This window comes from Ruditapes philippinarum, unplaced genomic scaffold (genome assembly GCF_026571515.1).
Source record: "Ruditapes philippinarum isolate M1 unplaced genomic scaffold, ASM2657151v2 ctg650_1_1_1_1, whole genome shotgun sequence".
In the NCBI taxonomy this organism is placed as follows: domain Eukaryota; kingdom Metazoa; phylum Mollusca; class Bivalvia; order Venerida; family Veneridae; genus Ruditapes; species Ruditapes philippinarum.
In genome coordinates, this window is record NW_026860878.1 from 397,581 (window position 1) to 419,285 (window position 21,705).

Here is a 21,705-nt window from a genome sequence, read left to right on the forward strand (position 1 = left end):
GACCTTTGACCCCTTGACCCCAAAATCAATAGGGGTCATCTACTGGTCATGACCAATCACCATACCAAGTTTGAAGTTCCTAGGCCTTAAGGTTCTTTAGTTATTGATCGGAAACCGTTTTTGCTTTCAAGGTCAATGTGACCTTGACCTTTGACCCCTTGACCCCAAAATCAATAGGGGTCATCTACTGGTCATGACCAATCACCATACCAAGTTTGAAGTTCCTAGGCCTAAGGGTTCTTTAGTTATCACTCGGAAACCATTTGGTCTACGGACCGACGGACCGACGGACCGACGGACCGACAAGTGCAAAGCAATATACCCCCTTTTTTTCAAAATGGGGGCATAATAATTGTGACTTTTGTTACCAATGGTTTCATGATATAGAACAATTGATACTTAAACTAACATACATAATAATGAAATATCTATTTATAGAAATGTCTATTAATAGACATTGAAATATCTATTTATATAGATGAAGCAAAATTTTATTAATTTAGGCAAGATAGCCTATTTAGTACAGAACCTAGAAAACATCCAAGTATTTTTAAATAACTGACAGTTTTTACAGCTAAATCAAGATTCCAGACAATTTAGTACATGTTTACAAATACAGAATCATGAGAATGATGTATTGTACTCTCCCATGTTGATTTATATAAACATTTGGCCACATAACAAAGTCTCCATGCTTCAAAGACAACAAATGAATGTCTCACTCTTTCATTCCAAAAATAGACACACTGTCCTCTAGAAACACAAGACCCTTATCCTTCCTTTGATGTACTTTCTTTTCCTCTCCTTAAAGCATTCAATATAATGTATCATCATAATTCATATTTATAGGCAGGGAAAATGTTTATGGTTGATAACTATTTACAAGCTTCTGATTAAACACTGTCATTATGCACACATTTTAGGGACTGTGATTTATCCCAGAGTTATCTCCCCTAATGATAGAAGCTGGACTCTCAAACTACAAGCATTTGTGTAACACTGATGATTCAAATATGGTTTTCATTGTGATATAACTAGCACCATTGAAATATCTTAAAAAAAGAACTTAATTGAATTATCTGTTAAACCCTTTACATGTTAATAATAATGATAATTTACCTATGTCACAAGTACCTGTACCAATTTAAGTTAGGATGGCTAAATAATTTTAGCACTTTAACATCAAAACCAATTATTATACTCGTACATGTTAGTAGAAGAATAAGTTCATATCACTAATTTAGTATGCTATGCATTGACATGTTTTAGTTGTTTTGTAGATATGTTTGTACTTTCCGTGTAGATTAATCATCTATAAGCAAGGCCTGGGACAAAAGAAAAATAATTAATGCTTAAAATAACTTATGGGATTCTAACTCTAAGCCTGCTGATGGCATCAGATATCTACATGTACCTATGCCAAAAGTGCTGACAAAGATCTGCCGGCATATCTGTGGCATCTGACCATGATCTGCACGGTTCACTATTAAGTCGGTATTTATTTTGAAATAAATGGTTTTGTCGAGATTGAAAGATGGACAAGTCCATTTAAGATAATTAGCATGGTAAAGACTTAAAATGTCAAATCCCCTCATTGGAACATTAACATGTGTACTGAGATCATTATTTTGAACATTAAAATGAATTAAAACAAACATCTGTGGTCAAAATAATCTAAATAAAAAGTCAATAGTTTTCAAAAACATTTTTCAATAGTAATTTCATTCTATTTGTCATAACAATAAAATACATAAGTTAGAAAATACTAATACTACATAAATATGTTTAGCATGAATAACTAAAAAAAGGTTATTACAAATTGCTACATCACCTGTGTCGTTTTATTTTCTTATTTTTGTCCAAAGAAAAAAAGTAGAAACTGTTGAATTTTTTTTTTTACATGAAAAATTTGTACATGATTTTATATTTATCCTCCTCACTGTAAGAAAAAGCTGCGTACATGTATATACACATATCCTGGATGTTCACAAGCCTTTGGCAGATTTAGCGATTTTTTTTCAAATTAATTACACAGACATATATTGTATAGAAATCCTGTTTGTAAAACTAACGTCCCATGATAACATTAATAGAAATATCATGTTCACAACAGGTTTTGGTTTTGATAATCATTATTTACATAGAACATACAATATTGTAATCTAATATACGATAAAAATGTACAACCACATGCATGTTATGTGTATTTTAAATGGCAGATGTTCACACCACAAACAAACATACAGTATTTCTTTACAGAATGAGCTGCTAAGACTATCTGGGATTTGAACACAAGACCCTTTGGATACTGTTTCACAGCTTTTACCGGCTGAGTTTCACATTTCTCCCCAATAACTGACAGTTGTGTAACACGACATGAAATTTGCAGAAACAACTGCTGTGTCTGATATTGTCAATATATCAGCAACACTTCGAAAAAAAAAAATACTGAATTCCTTGTCCTTTGTTGTTGTTTTTTTTTTTGGGATATTATGAATTTAGTTCTCTATGCTTGCGCTGAAAAGTTATATTATCATTCATCTATGCTTAAAAATGGTCCCCATCTCAACTGAAAAATTGTTGATGAAAATGCATAATATAATGGAATGATTTCATAAAGCAATGAATGGGTGTTAATGACCTGCAAACCGTTATAATCCGTTAGTTGTTATTATTTTAGAGGAAACAGGTCATAATGAAGGACACATATCCTTAGAAAAAACAAAACATGGATAAATATTCTGCCGTTTTTATTTCTGTGGTGCTGAAACTGACCGCAGAAAACGCAGAAATAAAATCACCTCAGAAAAACCACTTATATGGTATTTCTGTCAAATTCTTCACCCCACCCACCTGACAGATACAGTACAATAATGCTTATGATAAAACTGTATCATACACAATTAAAAATATCATTATTACTTATGCATGTAAAAATATCTGTTTAATCTACTGATACCTTCAAAATAAAAGAAGATGTAAAACACTGTGTCAAAGTCTATAAAGCTAGCATGACAAAGATTAGATTAGTTTATTATTCAAACCAGGAACATATATATTGTACATACCCTGTTCAAATTAACAATATTTTAGTTATTAAAGATGCTATATCATAATAAGATTGCCTCTAAGAATGACAATCTGTACTATATTTTTTTATCTACTAAGAGATGTTCATACATAATATATCAATGATTTGTGAATACATGTAAACATATTTGAACATTTTGTTGTAAGTTTTGTTTAAAAAAAATTTAAAATGAACAACTGAGTGACCTGCCTGCTGCTCATAATATTAACATTTTCACGTTTGATTTTTATAAAAACTCAAATTGGTAATTAAGCAGGGACAGTTATCCTTAAAAAATCAACTAAACAGTTAAGGTAGAAAAAGAAAAAATTGCTGGATACAATATTAATACATAAATTGCATTAATATTGTTATTCAGAAAGATACTTTCTTAAAAACTTCAAAGGATATGTACTTATTACTTGAGAAGAAAATAAATTATTACAAGAAAAAAATAAAATAAAATTGATATGATGAATTTTGTTATAATCCAGCTACCGTTAAAAACATGTTTCACAGAATGTAAATTACACAAATTGATGAATATAATTTGCCTTAAAACTATTTGCATTCACATTAATGTAATGTCACAAACAATAATATACTATACAATACACCTTCAAGGCAAGGATAATTCTTTATTTTATATCTGTTCATATTTTTTTTATCTATACCAGTATTTACTGTTTAATGGATAAATACAACTCAAAAAAACAAAATTCTATACAGATTGTGTGACTCTGGTTAAATATATAGTTTAAATACACAGAAGTGTATAATAAACAGGGTAATATAATGTAGTATATTATTCTAGTACCTGTATTTGACTCTGATAGATTTTACTGAAACACTGACTCACACCTGGTGATTCTGTGCCTCATATGATTCTGGCTTAGCAAAATCCACTTATATCAAATATAAGTTCTACATAATAAAGATATTCTTATAACCGTTTTTTATCAACTTAATTAACACCTTGGTCCTAAACAGTTGTATCTTATCTACTATATTACAAATAAGTAAACATCATTATGCATAATAGCCTTGAAATGTGGAAAAACATGATCATTTAAGGATAATTGCTTAGATTTGTTCATTATTAAGTTATATTGTTGACATAAAAATCTGTAATCCAGTCCGTATGAAGACAATTTGTGTTAGTGACAATGTTCGTTAATATCCACCACGATCGCCTTTCGCCATCCAAACAGGAAGTAGCCTATGCCAGCACCGAGGATCACGCTCAGACATAACCAGACGTTGTAGGTCATGAAGACCAACATTAAACAGTAGCTGATGAACACCTGGATCATGTGAAGTACCGTCTGAATGAAGTGGCTACATGTCATCATGTGCAAACTGAAAATGATAAAAAGAAATTAACTTCATTTTGTAAACAAAAACATTAATACAACAATTAAAGAACCATATAATTATATATTTTGAAAAATAGGCTAATGAATGGAAAAACATGAATCTTAAACACAAAGAAATAAGCTTTATCTCAACATTTTATTATTTTGTATTATTTGGCTTATAAAAGTAAGATTATTTTATATACATGATTGTACATGTATAACTTTCATATAAATCTATAAACTATTTAACACTCTCTATACCCCCACCCGAAATTGATGAATCACAAATCTAACTGAGCATCTAAAATTTATAGGAATAAAGTTTATACCCAGCTTTAAATTTAAATGACAGTCTTTGATTTAGTGACTTAAACATTAAGCAGGCATGAACAAATACTAAAGGCAAGATTTATAAAAAAATCTGATTTCATAAAACATTTTCCAATTAGTACAGGTAATTACACGATTGCTGTAAACTTGAACAAGTCTGTACTGGTTGAGATTTTTTTTTTTCACATGACATAATTCAAATCTTTGCTTGTATTTTATTTTATAACTAGAAAGTTCATAGTACCAGTCAGACCTATTTGACATTTTTTTAGTACAAAATGTCAACAAAAAACTTATAAAGTAAGTAACTTATCCTACATAAAATCAGTGACTGTGCAAGACTGTACCTTGTACACTTACATCATAAAAAGATTAAGCTATTTAAAACATTTTATCATTACTTTTACTGTAAAAATTACATCAGCTGTCAAATCTCGAGCTAATGTATTACCTCTAATCTAAATCATAATAACACTGCCACCCTGTTATAACATTGTGCGCCCTTATTACGCTAACCTCAGTATCACGCTCTCAGACTGTGGCGCCCCCTACCCAAATTTTTTTAAATTGCATATCATATTTGTTTTTCATGTATATTTATAACACTTGTTGTACATGTTATAGAATATATATATTATATATATACATGTATATACATGTATACAAAAAATGAAAACAAGTGCCGGAAAAAAGTCACATATAAATAAAACAAAAAACACAGTCCATGAGTTAACTTATTTAATTATTTGTGTTTTTTGTTTTATTTATATGTGACTTTTTTCCGGCACTTGTTTTCATTTTTGCATATATAAATCTCTAACTTGCTGTATATAATCAAAAACACTAATTAATTTTGCCGTAGCTATAATTGGCCTTACAACTTTCTTCAGTAGCATTTGTTATACATACAGATATATCAAAACAAAACAATAGATAGTGACGTATAACATCATTGAATGACATAAATTTATATGTATGGGTTTATACATGTAATGCACTGCACTGATTTAAAGTCTTAAATCTTATTATTGTGTAGAAAGTCAATGTTTGCACATTTTGATGAATACATATATTTTTTGAAGAAAAAAAAAGAGGATATTTAAGAATCCAAAGGTAAAAGTTCTAGACTGTAAATAACATTTGGTTGAACAAGCTAAATTAAAGAGAAACAATTAACTGAGCAAATAATAAATAAAACAAACAACTAGCTAGAATATTTTTCTCAACATCAAAATCAAATAACAGAATGTATAGGTAAAAAAACATGTAATTCCACCACCACAATGCATTATGTAATAACACGGGATACTACTTTTGAAGGTTATAATTTCCATTAAACCAATGTCTAGCCATAAACTACATGTATTATAACACTCAGACTAGCTTAAAAAACTAAAATTTCAATTAAAGGTAAGATAATGTGTCACAAATTATATAGCTGATCATCTTATGAAATTTCCACAACTGAAAGAGCTCTTTTATCTTCAGTATGCTTCATTCCATGTTTATTTTTTTTAATAAATAAAGCATTTACAAAATTTAACCCTAAAATACAATGCTGAAAACCAAATATCAGACAAGTGTACTACATGAAGGCCAGCCTAGTCTGACTCCATCTTAATAACTCTGAAGTCAATAAATTGGACTGTTCAATGATTGGAAGGTGGACAAGTCCATTTCACCACCTTAGTGCAGTATTTCGGTTAAGTCCTTCAGTTAACCAATTTTTGCACTAGCATGATTATTTCAGAAATTTGGCAGGTTAAGGCTTTCTCTGCTAATAATTTTTACTATGAACACAATTTATATTCTTAAATATGCATACACTTTTTTGTTCTAATAAGGCATGTATTTCATCTGATTATTTTCATTCATTTTAATCAGCAAGGTTGTTCTGGTTATTTCAATTTACCAATGATGTAACTGTGCAAGGCATCCACTTACACAGCTCATATTCTCCCTACTGTGACCTTGACCTTCTTTAAATAATGGTGTAGACTCATTTGGCTTATCAGTCCTAATAATCGTATATAATATAATGACAATGAATTTAGCATTTGAGACACAAGTTCTAAAGATATTCTAAATAATCATCTCTTATCTAATCTAAGAGACATTTTCTACAACCACACCTGGAATAAGAATTATATAAAACTAGTCCTATAATATAAATAAATTCTAAAAAAAATATATTAGTAATGCTGGTTAGATAGGAACAAAACCTAAACATAGAGGCACAGCCAGACAGTGGCTCTTAACTGTGTTGTTATTTTTTTGTGTTTAACGGGGGGGGGGGGGGCCGGAGAGAGGGAATTTTAATCATTGTGTGTTGTTTTTTATCCCTCAGATATTCAATAGTGATTGTCACTGTGCTATGTGACCTATATTGTCTAAAAATACAGAGTCTTCTTTTCATTATTTTTTTCCGTATTTCAAAATCTCAAATCAGCAACTTGTTCAAATGATATCCTGTAATTTTTGGAATATCCTCTCATTGTATTAGTAACATTAAACATTGAAATGTTCACCTTTAGATCCTGTTCTTGTTGAACTTAACTTTTTATAACTTAAGATATTTAGATCACAATGTAAGGCTGAATCTTATGGCTGTGCCTCTGGGGTTATTATATTAAAAGTTCAGTCACCAGCAAGACACATCAGTGCTAGGTTTTTGTTGCCGGGGACCAGAAACTCCATTCTGCTGGGTCGAACTGTTAAACAAAAGTGAAACTATAACATAAAATATAACAGAAAAAATAATGTCATTCTTCCACCTTTGACCTCCGTGCAGTTGAGTAAAAATAACTTTCTCCATAAATATACATATTTCTCTGGCTGCTGCCACAAAACAATATTAAAATTAAAATTTTGAAGTTTATTTAGCACTGTCACCTTTTAAAGACCCTAAAATATTTAAAGTTATTTTAAAACTTAATGAAATCAGAGCTGTTTATAGTTTAAATATATATTAAGTACAGTCAAGACTGCCTTATCGACCCCCTGAATTAAACAACTCCCTATCTGATGTGACGCTATTTTATGCCTTGACGCATTATTTAATAAATATAGTCTAAATTCTTATGTGACAAGCAACTGTGAAATCTCAAACTCCCAAAGTAAATGGGTTTTTGTCATCAATAAAGAAAAATGTGGTTTGTAAATTGACATTCACAAATTGTCTCAATACTAGACTTTTTTTACAATTTACAGGCAAATATATTCTGTTCCACAAATCAAAAAAGGCCAGGCCCCTTCCAATTTAAGTAAAACAAGAGCTGTGACTGCCAGGCGATGATAAAAGTGTTCTTTTGTCCATACATAAATAACAAAGTTATGACAATTTAAGTAAATTTCAATAATTTGACCTTGAAGGTCAATTAAAGGTCAAGGTTATATCAGAATAATTCAATGTGTTGGTTTTGTCATATGTGTTCTTTTGCCCAAGCATGAACTAAATCTGTAAATGTATAACAAAGTAATGACAACTGAAGCAAATTTCAATATTTTGAACTTGAAGGTCAAGGTCATTTAGGAGTGAAGGTTAAGTACAGTCTGGTCAACTTGAAGGTCTTATTGCAAAAAAACAAAAACATGACCAACATTTTACTTATTGCATGACTCTAGCAATAGCTCTTTTTTTATCTTCGAAAAAGTCAAGCTAAAAAGCTCTGCACAGTGAGTGTCAACCTATTTGCAGCGTTACATGAAGCAAGGATTTGATTTGTGCTCGGAAAAGTCTGCATCATCACATACAATAGACCTTTGTATGATACAGAACTAACAACTTGGTTACAGATTTATTTCATGCAATACATGGGTGTAATTGTTTCAATCACCAGAAGAACACGTCAGATTTAGTGTTTTGTGACATTTGACCAGAAGAGTCCCAGGCACTATTTTTCCACTCAGAGTACTTCATTCTGCTAAATGTATAATGTTACATAATGTAAACTTAAGTATTCAAAGTAGTGTTATAACTTAAATTTCGCCAGTACTTAAAAACTGCTATTTTTTCTATGAAGTAGGATCTACTAGTATACAGGTAACCCAACAATATGCAAAAGGAATAATTTAAGACAGTTACAATATCATGAAAATTTATTTAAAAAAAAAAAACCATTATTTAAGATGTTTTAGGTCTACGCAAGATGAATGTCTAAAGAAATTTGAATATATCAGGTAGCAATCCTGTAGCTTTGGGCAATGAAACACCAATAGACCCATAGATTTATACATTATTTCAGGCAACTACAGAATAATTATTTTCTGATAAATCACCCTAGCTTTATTCAACCATCATATAAGAATCTTACACCGGCTGCCGGTACAGACCGGAATATCTAGCTCAAGAGTAACTGTTTACAGCGGTAACGAGGCTCTGCCGAGTTTCCGCTAAACAGTTACCCAAGAGCTAGATATTCCCGTCTATACCAACAGCCGGTGTTTGATTCTTTTTCTTGCATATTACATGTCAATTATTTTCGGAACAGAAATTATGAAAACTTATATTCTCATTACGCACTTTTTTCTTATAGTAGCGTATGAACATACAACTTCATTCATAACGGAAAAATGACGTCATCTTAAGAACGCGATTCATTCATAAAAGGCGCGCGTCAATGACGTCATTTAAAGCGTGCGACTTGTCTTACATGGAGGGTGTAAGACAGAGTTTTCTAGCACCGGTGTAAACGGTAGATAATCCTGTCTGAGATGCAAGAATATATGGGAAGAACTTGATTTGAAACTAAATTAAATATCTATCTTCATCACTTGGCCCGTAAACAGATAAAAAATATTGTAAAATATTTATTTGTTTATAAAATAATTTTCAAAAAGGGGAAAAAAGCATTATAAAGTCAAAATATGCTATCAGATTCTCGTAATTTTCGCCCTAGATAAAATACATTATAAATGTTGCATGTGTAAATCTGATATAACACCAGCTGCTAAAGTGAAAAATAAATTATTTCTAAAGTGAATGAAGCATGCTCTGTTCCTTTGTACTATTGTATTGTAAAGTAAATGTATAATCGTGAAAGACTGAACAATAGTTGACTGTATTATTACACCGCAATGATTCAATAGAGTCACAAAACAAAAACTCTCATCGTAAAACTTAGATATAACAAAGCTGAGGAAGCTGATGCATTCTTTTAGCAAGCCATTATAGCATCTGCTGCACATTCATGACCTTTCCTCAAAATAATAGATGATGTCTACATACTTAATACATTCTTCCCGACTTTATGTAAGGTATTTTAAAAGTAATGTCCAACAACCCTTCATAAACACATGCACAATAAAATCCTATATCAAGTAATTATTACAAGAAGTTTGAATTTTACAAATGATTTTAATTATTCATGTATACTCTAAAATGAGTCAGAAGCTTAGAAAACATAGCTACAGATGAACCCTTTGACATTTTGACCTACTTAACCATTTCCAAATTCGACACATTTTTTCTGTTATCAACCTAATTTTAATCACAGACAGCACTTTTGTATCATAAATTTTGTCAACAAGCAGGAAAAGATAGTCTTGTTTTTGTAAAGTTTGTGAATTTGACCTTGACCTACTGACCCATAAATTTAGAGACCGAAGGTTATAAGTGAGAGAATTTTGCTTCATAGAGACAAGGATAGGAAGTTTTGCTGAAGCTGTTATAAGCTTTAGTGGTAAAGACAGCAAAGAGATAATGAAAGAGGGATAATGGAAGACAGAAAGATAAAAAAAGTTTGCACCCATGAACCAAACATTTCTAAGGTTAAAATGTTTTATTTTCATAAATTATTATAATACAGTCAAACTTGGCAATAAAGACCACTTTTAAAAGACCACCATTTTGAAAATCAAACTGTCCTTAGTTCCACACATTTTTACCCTTAACCACAATTGCACCTATTCCACCAGAGCAGACTTGAAGATCTGAGTCAGCACATATTTGCTGTCTTCTCATGGTCTGCACTGGTCACTTTCAGTCAGTATCAATTTGAATTGTTTCCTAAAAATGATGAATGGTTTTGTCCAGACTGATAGATGGAAAAGTCCATTTATGATATTGAGTGTTGTAAGGGTTAAATATTACATTGACAGTAAATAAATAATGCCTTTACCAAAACAGTTTTTTTTTTAAATTTTCATACAGATTATCTCAAGGTGGTCTTTTTGTTTGGTAGAGAGGGCTACTTTTACAACAAGTTTGACTGTATTGTTGGTTTATTTTTGTTAACTGTTATGGCTTTTATTATAAGCTTTTAGTAAAAATAGCACACTATTAGCACTCTTTACAATTAGGAGGAATTATACTCAAACACATTTCACCTTGAAAACTTTGAATCCTTTGCCCTATATAAAAATAATGTATTGAAACACTATACAACAAAAATATCACGTGCAACAAAAGCTTAAAACAACAACAAAAGGTTAATTCAAATGCAGAGAAGTACTTAGTATTACATAATACATTAAGTACCATAAAAGTGTTAACTGCTGAAATCTATACAATTAACCCATAACCTGCTGAATTTTGTATACACTAGTTCTGGAATTAAGAATTTTTGTTTTATTCCAAGCTAATCCGTAGGTACAAACAGTACAGTAACAGATTTGAAAATAAGTGCAACAAGTTGACTCAGGTACTCACCCTGAAGCTATAATGGTAAAAGTTTGTTTGTACATACGGATTAGCTGGGAAAAACCCACATTTGCCGAATTCAGGATAAATGTAATAGTCAAACTTTTTTTCCATTTTTGGAACTGTCCATATTCTATATTGAAGATATTAATAAGAAAATTTGAAGTTGGTTGACCAACAGTGTAGGGCCTGGTCAGACTGCACTGATGCATGCAGGTAATTGCCGGGCTCAAAGTTGGTGGTAAAGTTTATTATGAATTTCAGGTGAAGCAGGTTAAGGTTAAGATTATGCTGCATTGAATATGAATGATGTCATAAAATATTAAAATTCATATTTAAATACACAGAATAAGTTTGGCATCTTTTCAAATTTAAGCAAATATAACAGTTAAATTTCTTGCCTTATTTACAATGTGTGCATTTTATAAAAGGCATTCAACAGATCTGAATAAAATTATTTTAACACTGGCAAGATCTGTGAACATAAATATCCTTTATCATGTTTTTGTAAACATGTATTTGAAGGGTATGGTTATTATAATGTTTAAATACACCATAAAACCCAAATAAACATGAACTGCTTTTTTCCCCCAAGTTTCAGTAATGAAATATGAATAAAATTCAGTTGTGGAAATGTCTCAAAATCAGTAGAAAAGACATTCTACAACACTATACTGAAATCAACTGTACAAATTTCTTGATCGCTGCATTTAAATTAACAATTTGAACATGAAATATAATAATAATAATAAGACGAAAAAATAAAAAAAACTTTCAAAAACCAAATTAACCCATACCATGCAAATGATTCAGTGCTAGGCTGAAATCTTTCAAAATAGAAGACATGCTTTAAACATGCATGGTCTACTTATCTATGTAACATAATTTTTATTTTAACAATGCACAAATGGAACAAAATTTTTATCAAAAGCACAATTAAAGTTGGGTTTTTTCTCTGTTAAGTGCATCATCGGATACCCACGGCCGAACCATTAACATTCATCAGATTGCATGTTATGTGACATGTTTATCAATCGTGGGTATCCAACGATGTGTTAAGTGAAGAATAAATTGATCAAGTCAGCAAAGGTTTCAAATAGTAAACTAATAATGGGTAAGCCCCCCTCTGATAAGATTATCCATTCAGCAACAAGCTTACTTGGCAGTAAGCTTAAATACTTGGCTATCTTCTGATTTTTAATAAGTCACCAAGCAATACCATACTTTAGATACTTTTGTGTTAAGTTTTCCCCACTTTGTAATGGTGGAGCAATACACAAAATTTAACCAAGGCGAAAATATCCCAAAGTACAGTAACAAGTTCTTACAACAGATGGTAATATTAATGAATCTGAACTATGAATACAATATTCTATACAAAGCAAGCTGTGTTTCTTTAATTATTGAAGCTACAATACTCAGCTATGAATGTTTACATGTTAAAATACAATATGGTTTATACTGTTTGAACAAAAAGCTTCTTTTCCTGTCTCAAAGGCTTAATCGTACAGTTTTTAAGCAACTGACCTTCCAAGTATTGAAATTCAAAATTGACAATTGTTTATCTGTTTGAATTTATGACCTTTAACCTGGTGGAGCAGAAAGTGACTAAGTGACTTAGTCAATGACACCTGAATAAAGTCATGCCAGTCTGCAAAACTATACACTCTGACTAGGCTCTATACTGATGATAGGTCAATATTTGCACATACATGTGAACTTTTTTTCATAGTCAAGTGGGAGATTTTTCTTCAAAAAGAGGGAGATTTTAGAATTTGCAATAAACAAAGAAGGAAGTTCTGACATTAAGAATAGGTAGATTTTTTTAAGTTGTGAAAATACCCCTTATTTCAAGAAAAATCTTTAAAAATATGGCTGCAGAAATAGGGAGTCTCCCGCTAAAAGTTGAAGAGTTCACATGTATGTTTGTATTCTGATATAGCAATCTCCTTTAACTTTGAATGGACTGTTCCAAATTAAAAGCTAGGCAAATCTGTTACACAAATTTAGGAGATTAAGAGTTAAATCACACAGCCAACAGTACAGACTGGCTGAATACTATTGGCGTGTGCATGTTATTTCTGACTCCAGTTCTGAGGTAAATCTTATTTTCCCTAACATCTAATTTAACAGTCAATTTCCTTATTTTAGTTAACATGAGATTTACCCATAAATAGACCTTGTTTTTAATTAAGTATGCACTATTCAAAGACTAGACAGTTTTGGTAAACAAAAAGGTTCCGTTACATCTTGATTTCAAGGAAACTGTATCTGCTTTCCTGAATAAAACACAAGTCAAATTCATTTTTAGCTCGACTATTCGCAGAATAATCGAGCTAATGCAGTCACCCATTTGTCGGCGTCGGCGTCGGCGTCCCTGTGGTTAAGTTTTTGTATGTAAGCTGGTATCTCCATAACTACTGAAGGGAATGGATTGAAACTTCACACACTTGTTCTCTGTGATTATCTAAGATGATTGGCACAAGTCCCATAACTCTGATTTGCTTTTTTTCATAATTATGCCCCTTTTTCAACTTAGAAATTCTTGGTTAAGTTTTTGCATGTAAGCTGGTATCTCCATAACTACTGAAGGGAATGGATTGAAACTTCACACACTTGTTCTCTGTGATTATCTAAGATGATTGGCACAAGTCCCATAACTCTGATTTGCTTTTTTTTATAATTATGCCCCTTTTTCGACTTAGAAATTCTTGGTTAAGTTTTTGTATGTAAGCTGGTATCTCCATAACTACTGAAGGGAATGGATTGAAACTTCACACACTTGTTCTCTGTGATTATCTAAGATGATTGGCACAAGTCCCATAACTCTGATTTGCTTTTTTACATAATTATGCCCCTTTTTCGACTTAGAAATTCTTGGTTAAGTTTTTGCGTGTAAGCTGGTATCTCCATAACTACTGAAGGGAATGGATTGAAACTTCACACACTTGTTCTCTGTGATTATCTAAGATAATTGCCACAAGTCCCATAACTCTGATTTTGCTTTTTTACATAATTATGCCCCTTTTTCGACTTAGAAATTCTTGGTTAAGTTTTTGTATGTAAGCTGGTATCTCCATAACTACTGAAGGGAATGGATTGAAACTTCACACACTTGTTCTCTGTGATTATCTAAGATGATTGGCACAAGTCCCATAACTCTGATTTGCTTTTTTACATAATTATGCCCCTTTTTCGACTTAGAAATTCTTGGTTAAGTTTTTGCGTGTAAGCTGGTATCTCCATAACTACTGAAGGGAATGGATTGAAACTTCACACACTTGTTCTCTGTGATTATCTAAGATAATTGCCACAAGTCCCATAACTCTGATTTGCTTTTTTACATAATTATGCCCCTTTTTCGACTTAGAAATTCTTGGTTAAGTTTTTGCATGTTAGCTGGTATCTCCATAACTACTGAAGGGAATGGATTGAAACTTCACACACTTGTTCTCTGTGATTATCTAAGATGATTGGCACAAGTCCCATAACTCTGATTTGCTTTTTAACATAATTATGCCCCTTTTTCGACTTAGAAATTCTTGGTTAAGTTTTTGCATGTAAGCTGGTATCTCCATTACTACTGAAGGGAATGGATTGAAACTTCACACACTTGTTCTCTGTGATTATCTAAGATGATTGGTACAAGTCCCATAACTCTGATTTGCTTTTTTGCATAATTATGCCCCTTTTTCGACACATGAATTCTTGGTTAAGTTTTTGCATGTAAGCTTCGTTGTCTCTCCATAACTACTGAAGGGAATGTATTGAAACTTGAAGAGTTTGTACCTTTTCGGACAATTTTATGTATTCATATAGGTAAGCATTATTATACTCAATGAAACACCCTTGTGACAAATTTTCGAATAGTCGAGCGTTACTGTCCTCCGACAGTTCTTGTTGATTTTCACAACCTAAAAAGTGTCTCATTTGACCAAATAGTTACCTAAACATTTTAAAAGATTAAAAATTTACACGTGAAAAAAAACCAAAAAAACAAACAATCTGTCAAATATTGCTGTAACCAAGTACACTCATTCACACTGCACAACAAATATAAATCATTAAAGGCCCAAACCAACATCATGCTTCACTTGCATTTACCATCCTTTTGTTTACAGACTTAAGCGTAATTAATTACAAAAGAAAAACACCGTACATCTCAATTAGCAATGTCTAAGGATTTACGTACCCAACGTTTTTATTACTGATAACCATGGTGTCAGTTGAAGCTGTTCCGTTGGATATTGAGTATTTGTTGCCAGAGATCATCGCTTTTTGTAGCAACATTTCACGAAATACTTTGAGTCCCTCGTAAACGATCGCCAAAGCAAATATGGCCACACATGCTCCCACAAGTCCTGTAAGATATCAAAGAATAAAGATAATTATAAAGTCATGTACAATAAAAACTCTGAAAACTGCACCCTGTCCGGACTTGACCAAAAGTCCGGTTTTAGAGGATTCTGGTTTTCAGAGTTTTTACTGTATTATGAACCCTACATAGAAATTTTCTTTATGTTTATCATCAGTGTTTATGTGATATTCACAGACAGAAGAAGTATTGGAGGGACTTGCAGTGACTCACTTATGTTAAAAGGACCTTTCGATCTCATCTCAGAACATAGGACTTACATCTTACTAGGAGGAGCACTGCCTGATAATTATATTTTTTGTCTCTTACAGCAGACACTTTTAAACCAAACATCTCAGTTTTACATGGGTTGTCTGAAAAAAATTCTGGAATTTTTTTCATACAAATTTCAAATTTTAAAGAAGTATAACAAAATTTTGTAAGATTCATATTGCATAAAAAGTGTTAAAATGTCCATCTTAAATTACCTGTAACATAATTTTGGCTTTTGTAAAGTTGTAGCATACTTTTAAATATTGCACCTCATAAACAATTTTTTAACAATACACATCAATATTTGGTTTATACAGAATTTATTTTAGTTTGATTGTGTACGTAACTAGGAAGTTAGAAGCTTATAGACACACTTTCGAATCCATGCCAGAGACCAACCAGTACTGCGCAATGAGTGTAAAGTTTCCTGCTCAAGGAAACAACAACCTGCCCCTAACAGGGTTTGAACCCATGTGGCCTGTGATCAATAGATTAACAGTCTGACACGTTAACCACTCTGCCATGCCGCAACTAAAATATTTTGTAGACCTATTCAATAATCTAAATTTCATAATAATCTTTACAATTATGCTTACACATTTTTCATTTCTCTGATTGTTTTTCAGAATTTTGAAAAGGCTTTAAAATCATAGAAAGTACATTAATTCAATTATCCTGAAAATTACCTCCCTTCACAACTCTCCACTGAAAAGGTCAATGAAAACTTCTATATGACACAGATGTTTAGTTGTTATTAGAACAATCAGGACAATCTTATTCCTATTGTTGCAATACTCCACACAGAAAATACTTATACAATAAGCAGTGCTGCTATCAATAGATTTCAAGCAGCTGCTAAATTATTGTGAATGTTAATGAAAATCAATTCTTAGCATCATGGAAGCTATAGTTCCACCCAAAGAATCCATGAGGATCTCTTCTAATAGAAAGAGAAAGATGGGTTGTTTTGTTTTTTTTATAAAAAAAAAAAAGGTACCATAATATTATAACATTCACATTTATAATATCTTTGTATTTGTAAACATTTTTTTCCTTATTCAAATAAATTTACTACAGATTTTTAAAATGACACCCAAGTCATGTGAAGCAAAACAAAGGGCTACAACTCTGTTTAAATTGAACTGGAGTTACATGTACCGGTATATGCAGGACATGTACAACTATAATAGGATTGTAATTTTAGAAGATGTGCAATGATAGCATCAAGCCTGCATAACAGCAATACACTGATTGTTATACAGTACAATAAAGTCATACAAATACAGCTATAACAAGAAAAGCATTGATGCAAAGCATCAAAGGGCGTCCAAGCAAGAAATGCAGAAAGTGAAGATGAACTAGTAGACATATGATGACAAGATATTCTTATAAACTTTTCAATGGTTAATTGGTTTTTACCAGAATGAACGGACGAAAGACATTGTTCATTATGAACTTTGATTGGCATGCTAGAGATTAGAATATAACTTGTTATTTCTTTATGATCGTGATTATTAATAGCAACGGATATACATGTATACAATCATTTATAATCCATATGTGTAACGCATGATCAACACGACACTTGTTGAATTGTCCCTTATTATGTTATCGCTATTAGCGAAGACCCCCTCTTAAGGTATCTGTTCAGTAAAAATATGATACTGGTTATGAACATTGATCATGTTGAGCATAATTGTTTATTACACAATAATTGTAATATCTATTTTATAATAAAAATACAGATTTTATGAATATTGTTTTCCTCTCTTTTTTGTGTTTTATGTGCTATTTCAATACTGAGTTTTTTATGTTTACTACTCTTTTTTATTAAAAGTGTAAAATAAATTTTAAGAATTCAATTGTCATATTGACCGACGATTATAAGTCAAAACTTAACTGGAAAAAGTCAGTAAATTATGGTTAATCTTTCAAGATATAAAATTGTTTATTCTTAAACCATGTACATGTACATTGGTATTTTTCTTTATCATTTTTTAAATTATCAATCGATTGAATAATTCATAAAATCTAATTTGTAACTTTGAATAATTCCTCGTCATCTTTACTTAACACAAGTAACAAATTAAATAAAATGTTTCAAAGTTGATAGTGTCATATTAATACCATCAAAATGTACCTTATTTCTCAATTATTGTACATATTTATTGTTTTTATCTCATATAGATAAAATAAACATGCTATTGTTGTTTTTTTTTTTTTCGAATTGTATGTTTATGTATAATAATAATCAATGAATTTGAGAGTTGATCTATGTTTATTAATTATTGTAACCAAACTAAGTGACAAACATTCATTTTGGAAAAAAAGCTTATTTATCTGTAAAATATTTGTTCATCAAACATCTACTCCAAAACCGGGAGAGACCGGGCAATAAACGTGCCGGTCACTAGTAAATTCCGGTCAAAAAAGACCGGGAGAGACCGGAAATTACCGATAGGAGTACATCCCTCTATAAATAGATTTTCGGAATGTTTAGGTCATCAACTCATTATTGTATTTTAATAATAACCCAATGTGTTCTAAAAATGATAAATAAAAAAACCGAAGAGACGGAAAAGGTTATTTCATTTGAAAATGTTTGCATTGCGAAATTCTCCAGTTCGCTATTCATTGTACATATTACATATCGCGACTTTATAATAATCAAGCACCCTCATACCGATCGGAATGATCGGCTTTTATCATGACCGACTAAAAGGCTCGAGAAGTTGCTGTCGCCCTTTCACAAAATCTCATTTCATTCCATAAGGCGCCGCGCTTCGGAGCGGACGCCAATAATGTTTATTTTGGATGTTAAACGTTCTACAAACTATTAGCAACACTTTTTTTGTAAATATGTTTGAAAGGCTCATGTATATAATTCTTAAGATTTGATCAAACATCAAAAGGTAACACTGTCTGTATATTTATAAGGTAGCCATGCTTGAAAAAGTTGAAATTTGTCAATATGAAAAAATTATGTATTTTGATAATACATGTATATAAAAGAAAACATTGTGGTGCAACTATTACCACAGTAGTTTTGGCTCAAAAATTGGACTGTAAATATTGGAATGTCAATATGAGACTGTAAATATTGGACCGTCAAGACCGGACTGTAGATACGATTTAACTGCAAATATTGGACTGTAATGAATGGATGGTAAATATTGGACAGTAATGATTGGACTGTAAATATTGGCTTGTAAAGATTAGACTACAGTATTGGACTGTAAATACTGGACAGTTAATTTGGATTTTAAAGAATGGACTTTGAAAGATGTATGATAATTAGCACATACATCAGCATGACTGTACTATTACAATAATGATCTCTATCAAGAAATCATAACAAAAGATTGTATGTACATGTATGCAACGTACATGATAAAAATCATTATCACTATAGCGGAAATGATGTATGATGAAATATGCAACTTTAGATAACAACCACGATATAAATTAATGTACATGTATTAATAAAATATCAGATATGCATGGTAATCTATATATGTTGTTGTTAAGGGACAGCCTAAGGTGCCATTTTCAGTGATATCTTCTTACTTGACTTATAATGACAGAGTTCATGTTGTTTTTGTTTTTTTTATTTTATCATATATTTATCATGTATGCACTCACGCAAGAACTGATAATTTCCATACCTCAACCAAATTTTTTGCATTGGAGTTGCCCTGTTTTAACGATGGAACAAATTTTCATTTTATTCTAAAGACAAGCTATCATCAGTAAAAAGTATTGTTTAAAATGTATGGATATGCAGTCTACCCTAGCATAAGTAGCATATAGAAATCAGTTAAAAATACAGAAAACAGAAATATTCAATGAGTCAAAAGGATATGGCTGACTTCTGTTTTTTGGTTGGGGTTTGCATCAACTTAAAATTTGTATATACACAATGTACATTAGCATTTCAAACATACTTACATAAAAGTGTTATTGTTTGTAGGGTTTTTATCATTCGAAATAAACATTATAGCTGTGTTTTTATTACTATATGTACTATAAATATTATGTACTGTATAACTATATTGCTATATGCAGGCTTGAGTCTGTCATTGCACTTGCACTAAAATTACAATCCAATCATAGTTGTACATGTCCTGCATACATGTAACTCCAGTTTAGTTTAAGCAGAGTTGAAGCCCTTTGTTTTGCTGCAATTGCACTATTTCAGGCATAAACCGGAACTTGAGTAGAACCACCGACGTTCCCTAAGCTTGCTTGATAGCTTCCTCACATGAAAGAATCCAAAGTCCCTGTCAGGATTTGAACCCAAAGCTGTAAAGAGCAAGTGGTTTGAATTCACCAACCATAACTTCTTGGCCATGGAACTCAAAGCTTAAACTTTCAATAATCATATTGCGTACTGCAGATATAGTGATTATAGATATTTAAGGTATACTAGAAGTACATAAGCTAAGGAATGTGACTTTCAAATAAAATTTAGACACTGAAATTAAAGATAAAAGTCCCCCCTCTAGTCAGACTCAACACTATTTTCACCAGATGTTTATCTAAAATCATTGTCTACACTTGAGTGACGTCTAATGACACACTGCTTCCAGCAATTTGTTGGGGTTTTTTTGTTGTTGTTTTTTTTTTCTATTATCAAACTGTATTAATCTACTTTATCATCTTGTGAATATATTTGTAACTAAGCCCAATATACACAACATTTTGTGTAGCCTGACTAGACTTTAGGCTCTAGACTACCAAATCTCAGCATTTTTTATATCAAAAACCCCTTAAAATAATAATGGATAGTTCTAATTTCAATATAGGGAAAGTCCATTTAACAAATTCAGTGTGACACAGGTTATTGCTTTATATCATGACACAAGCTATTATAATGTCACAAAATCCATGGAGTAAACATTTATTTTTTGTCAAGTTAACTGATAACTAATGCTGAAAAACTTACAAAATCACTTTAAAGTATATATAATTATATAAAATAATACTATAAGTATATAGAGGAAGCCAAACAAGTGTTATTCAAGAACTGAATTTGTAAAATGAAGAAAAGACATTGCATTAAATCTTTTAAGGGGTTGTAATATCATTGTTCTGAAGAAGTCTAAGAAATTCAATTTTTCCAGATTTTATCACATACCATATTTAATTAAATACAAGCAACTTCCTTCTTATTAGCCCCTCCCCCAGTTATGAATTTAGTGAGGCTCAATGTCAACTCCCACTTAACGTTCGGTTTTTTTTTGTTTGGTACCAACACAATTTAGGTAATATGGCGCCAAAACCAGAAAGATGATTTTGGCTAACCTTTGGAGAAATATGGTTCTGCATACATGCTGATAAAATGTAAGATGGAACAGAGATATTTCACTTTTGTTGACAGCAGTGTGAATCAGTTTAATTATTTGCTTATTGCTAAGCTTGACTGTGCAATATTGTTTCTATAGAACTGTATAAAGCTACACTTGGGTTAGATTATACAAGTATTAATATGAATCATAAAAGAATAGAAATGCAAACATTCAGTATATAGATACAAACCTCCAACATCCTTTGTCCTCAGTGTCTCAAATAAAATAAATTCACATTTCCCTGTGTGGAAAAACATCTGAAATCAGAAAAAAGATAGAAAGTTATTTCATACAAATACATCAATGGCCTACTTTGATAATTATGCAACTCC

General features: G+C 31.3%; 1 protein-coding gene across 10 annotated transcripts in view; it reads right to left on the bottom strand.

Moving 5' to 3' along the window:
- Positions 1–547: 547 nt before the first annotated feature.
- The window catches only part of LOC132713689 (high affinity copper uptake protein 1-like), a 45,160-nt gene continuing 24,002 nt past the window's right edge, over positions 548–21,705 (bottom strand). For 6 of the 10 annotated variants that reach the window (XM_060696354.1, XM_060696355.1, XM_060696356.1 and 3 more), the window contains 5 exons: positions 21,564–21,630; positions 15,591–15,759; positions 11,086–11,109; positions 7,404–7,469; positions 548–4,429 (listed from right to left, as the gene is read on the bottom strand). In XM_060696354.1, coding sequence (XP_060552337.1) covers positions 4,228–4,429; positions 7,404–7,469; positions 11,086–11,109; positions 15,591–15,759; positions 21,564–21,630 — 528 coding nt within the window. In that variant the 3' untranslated portion in view covers positions 548–4,227. Of the gene's footprint in view, positions 4,430–7,403; positions 7,470–11,085; positions 11,110–12,195; positions 12,226–15,590; positions 15,760–21,563; positions 21,631–21,705 lie in introns of all 10 variants that reach the window. The other 4 variants (XM_060696352.1, XM_060696359.1, XM_060696357.1 and 1 more) reach the window with 4 other exon arrangements.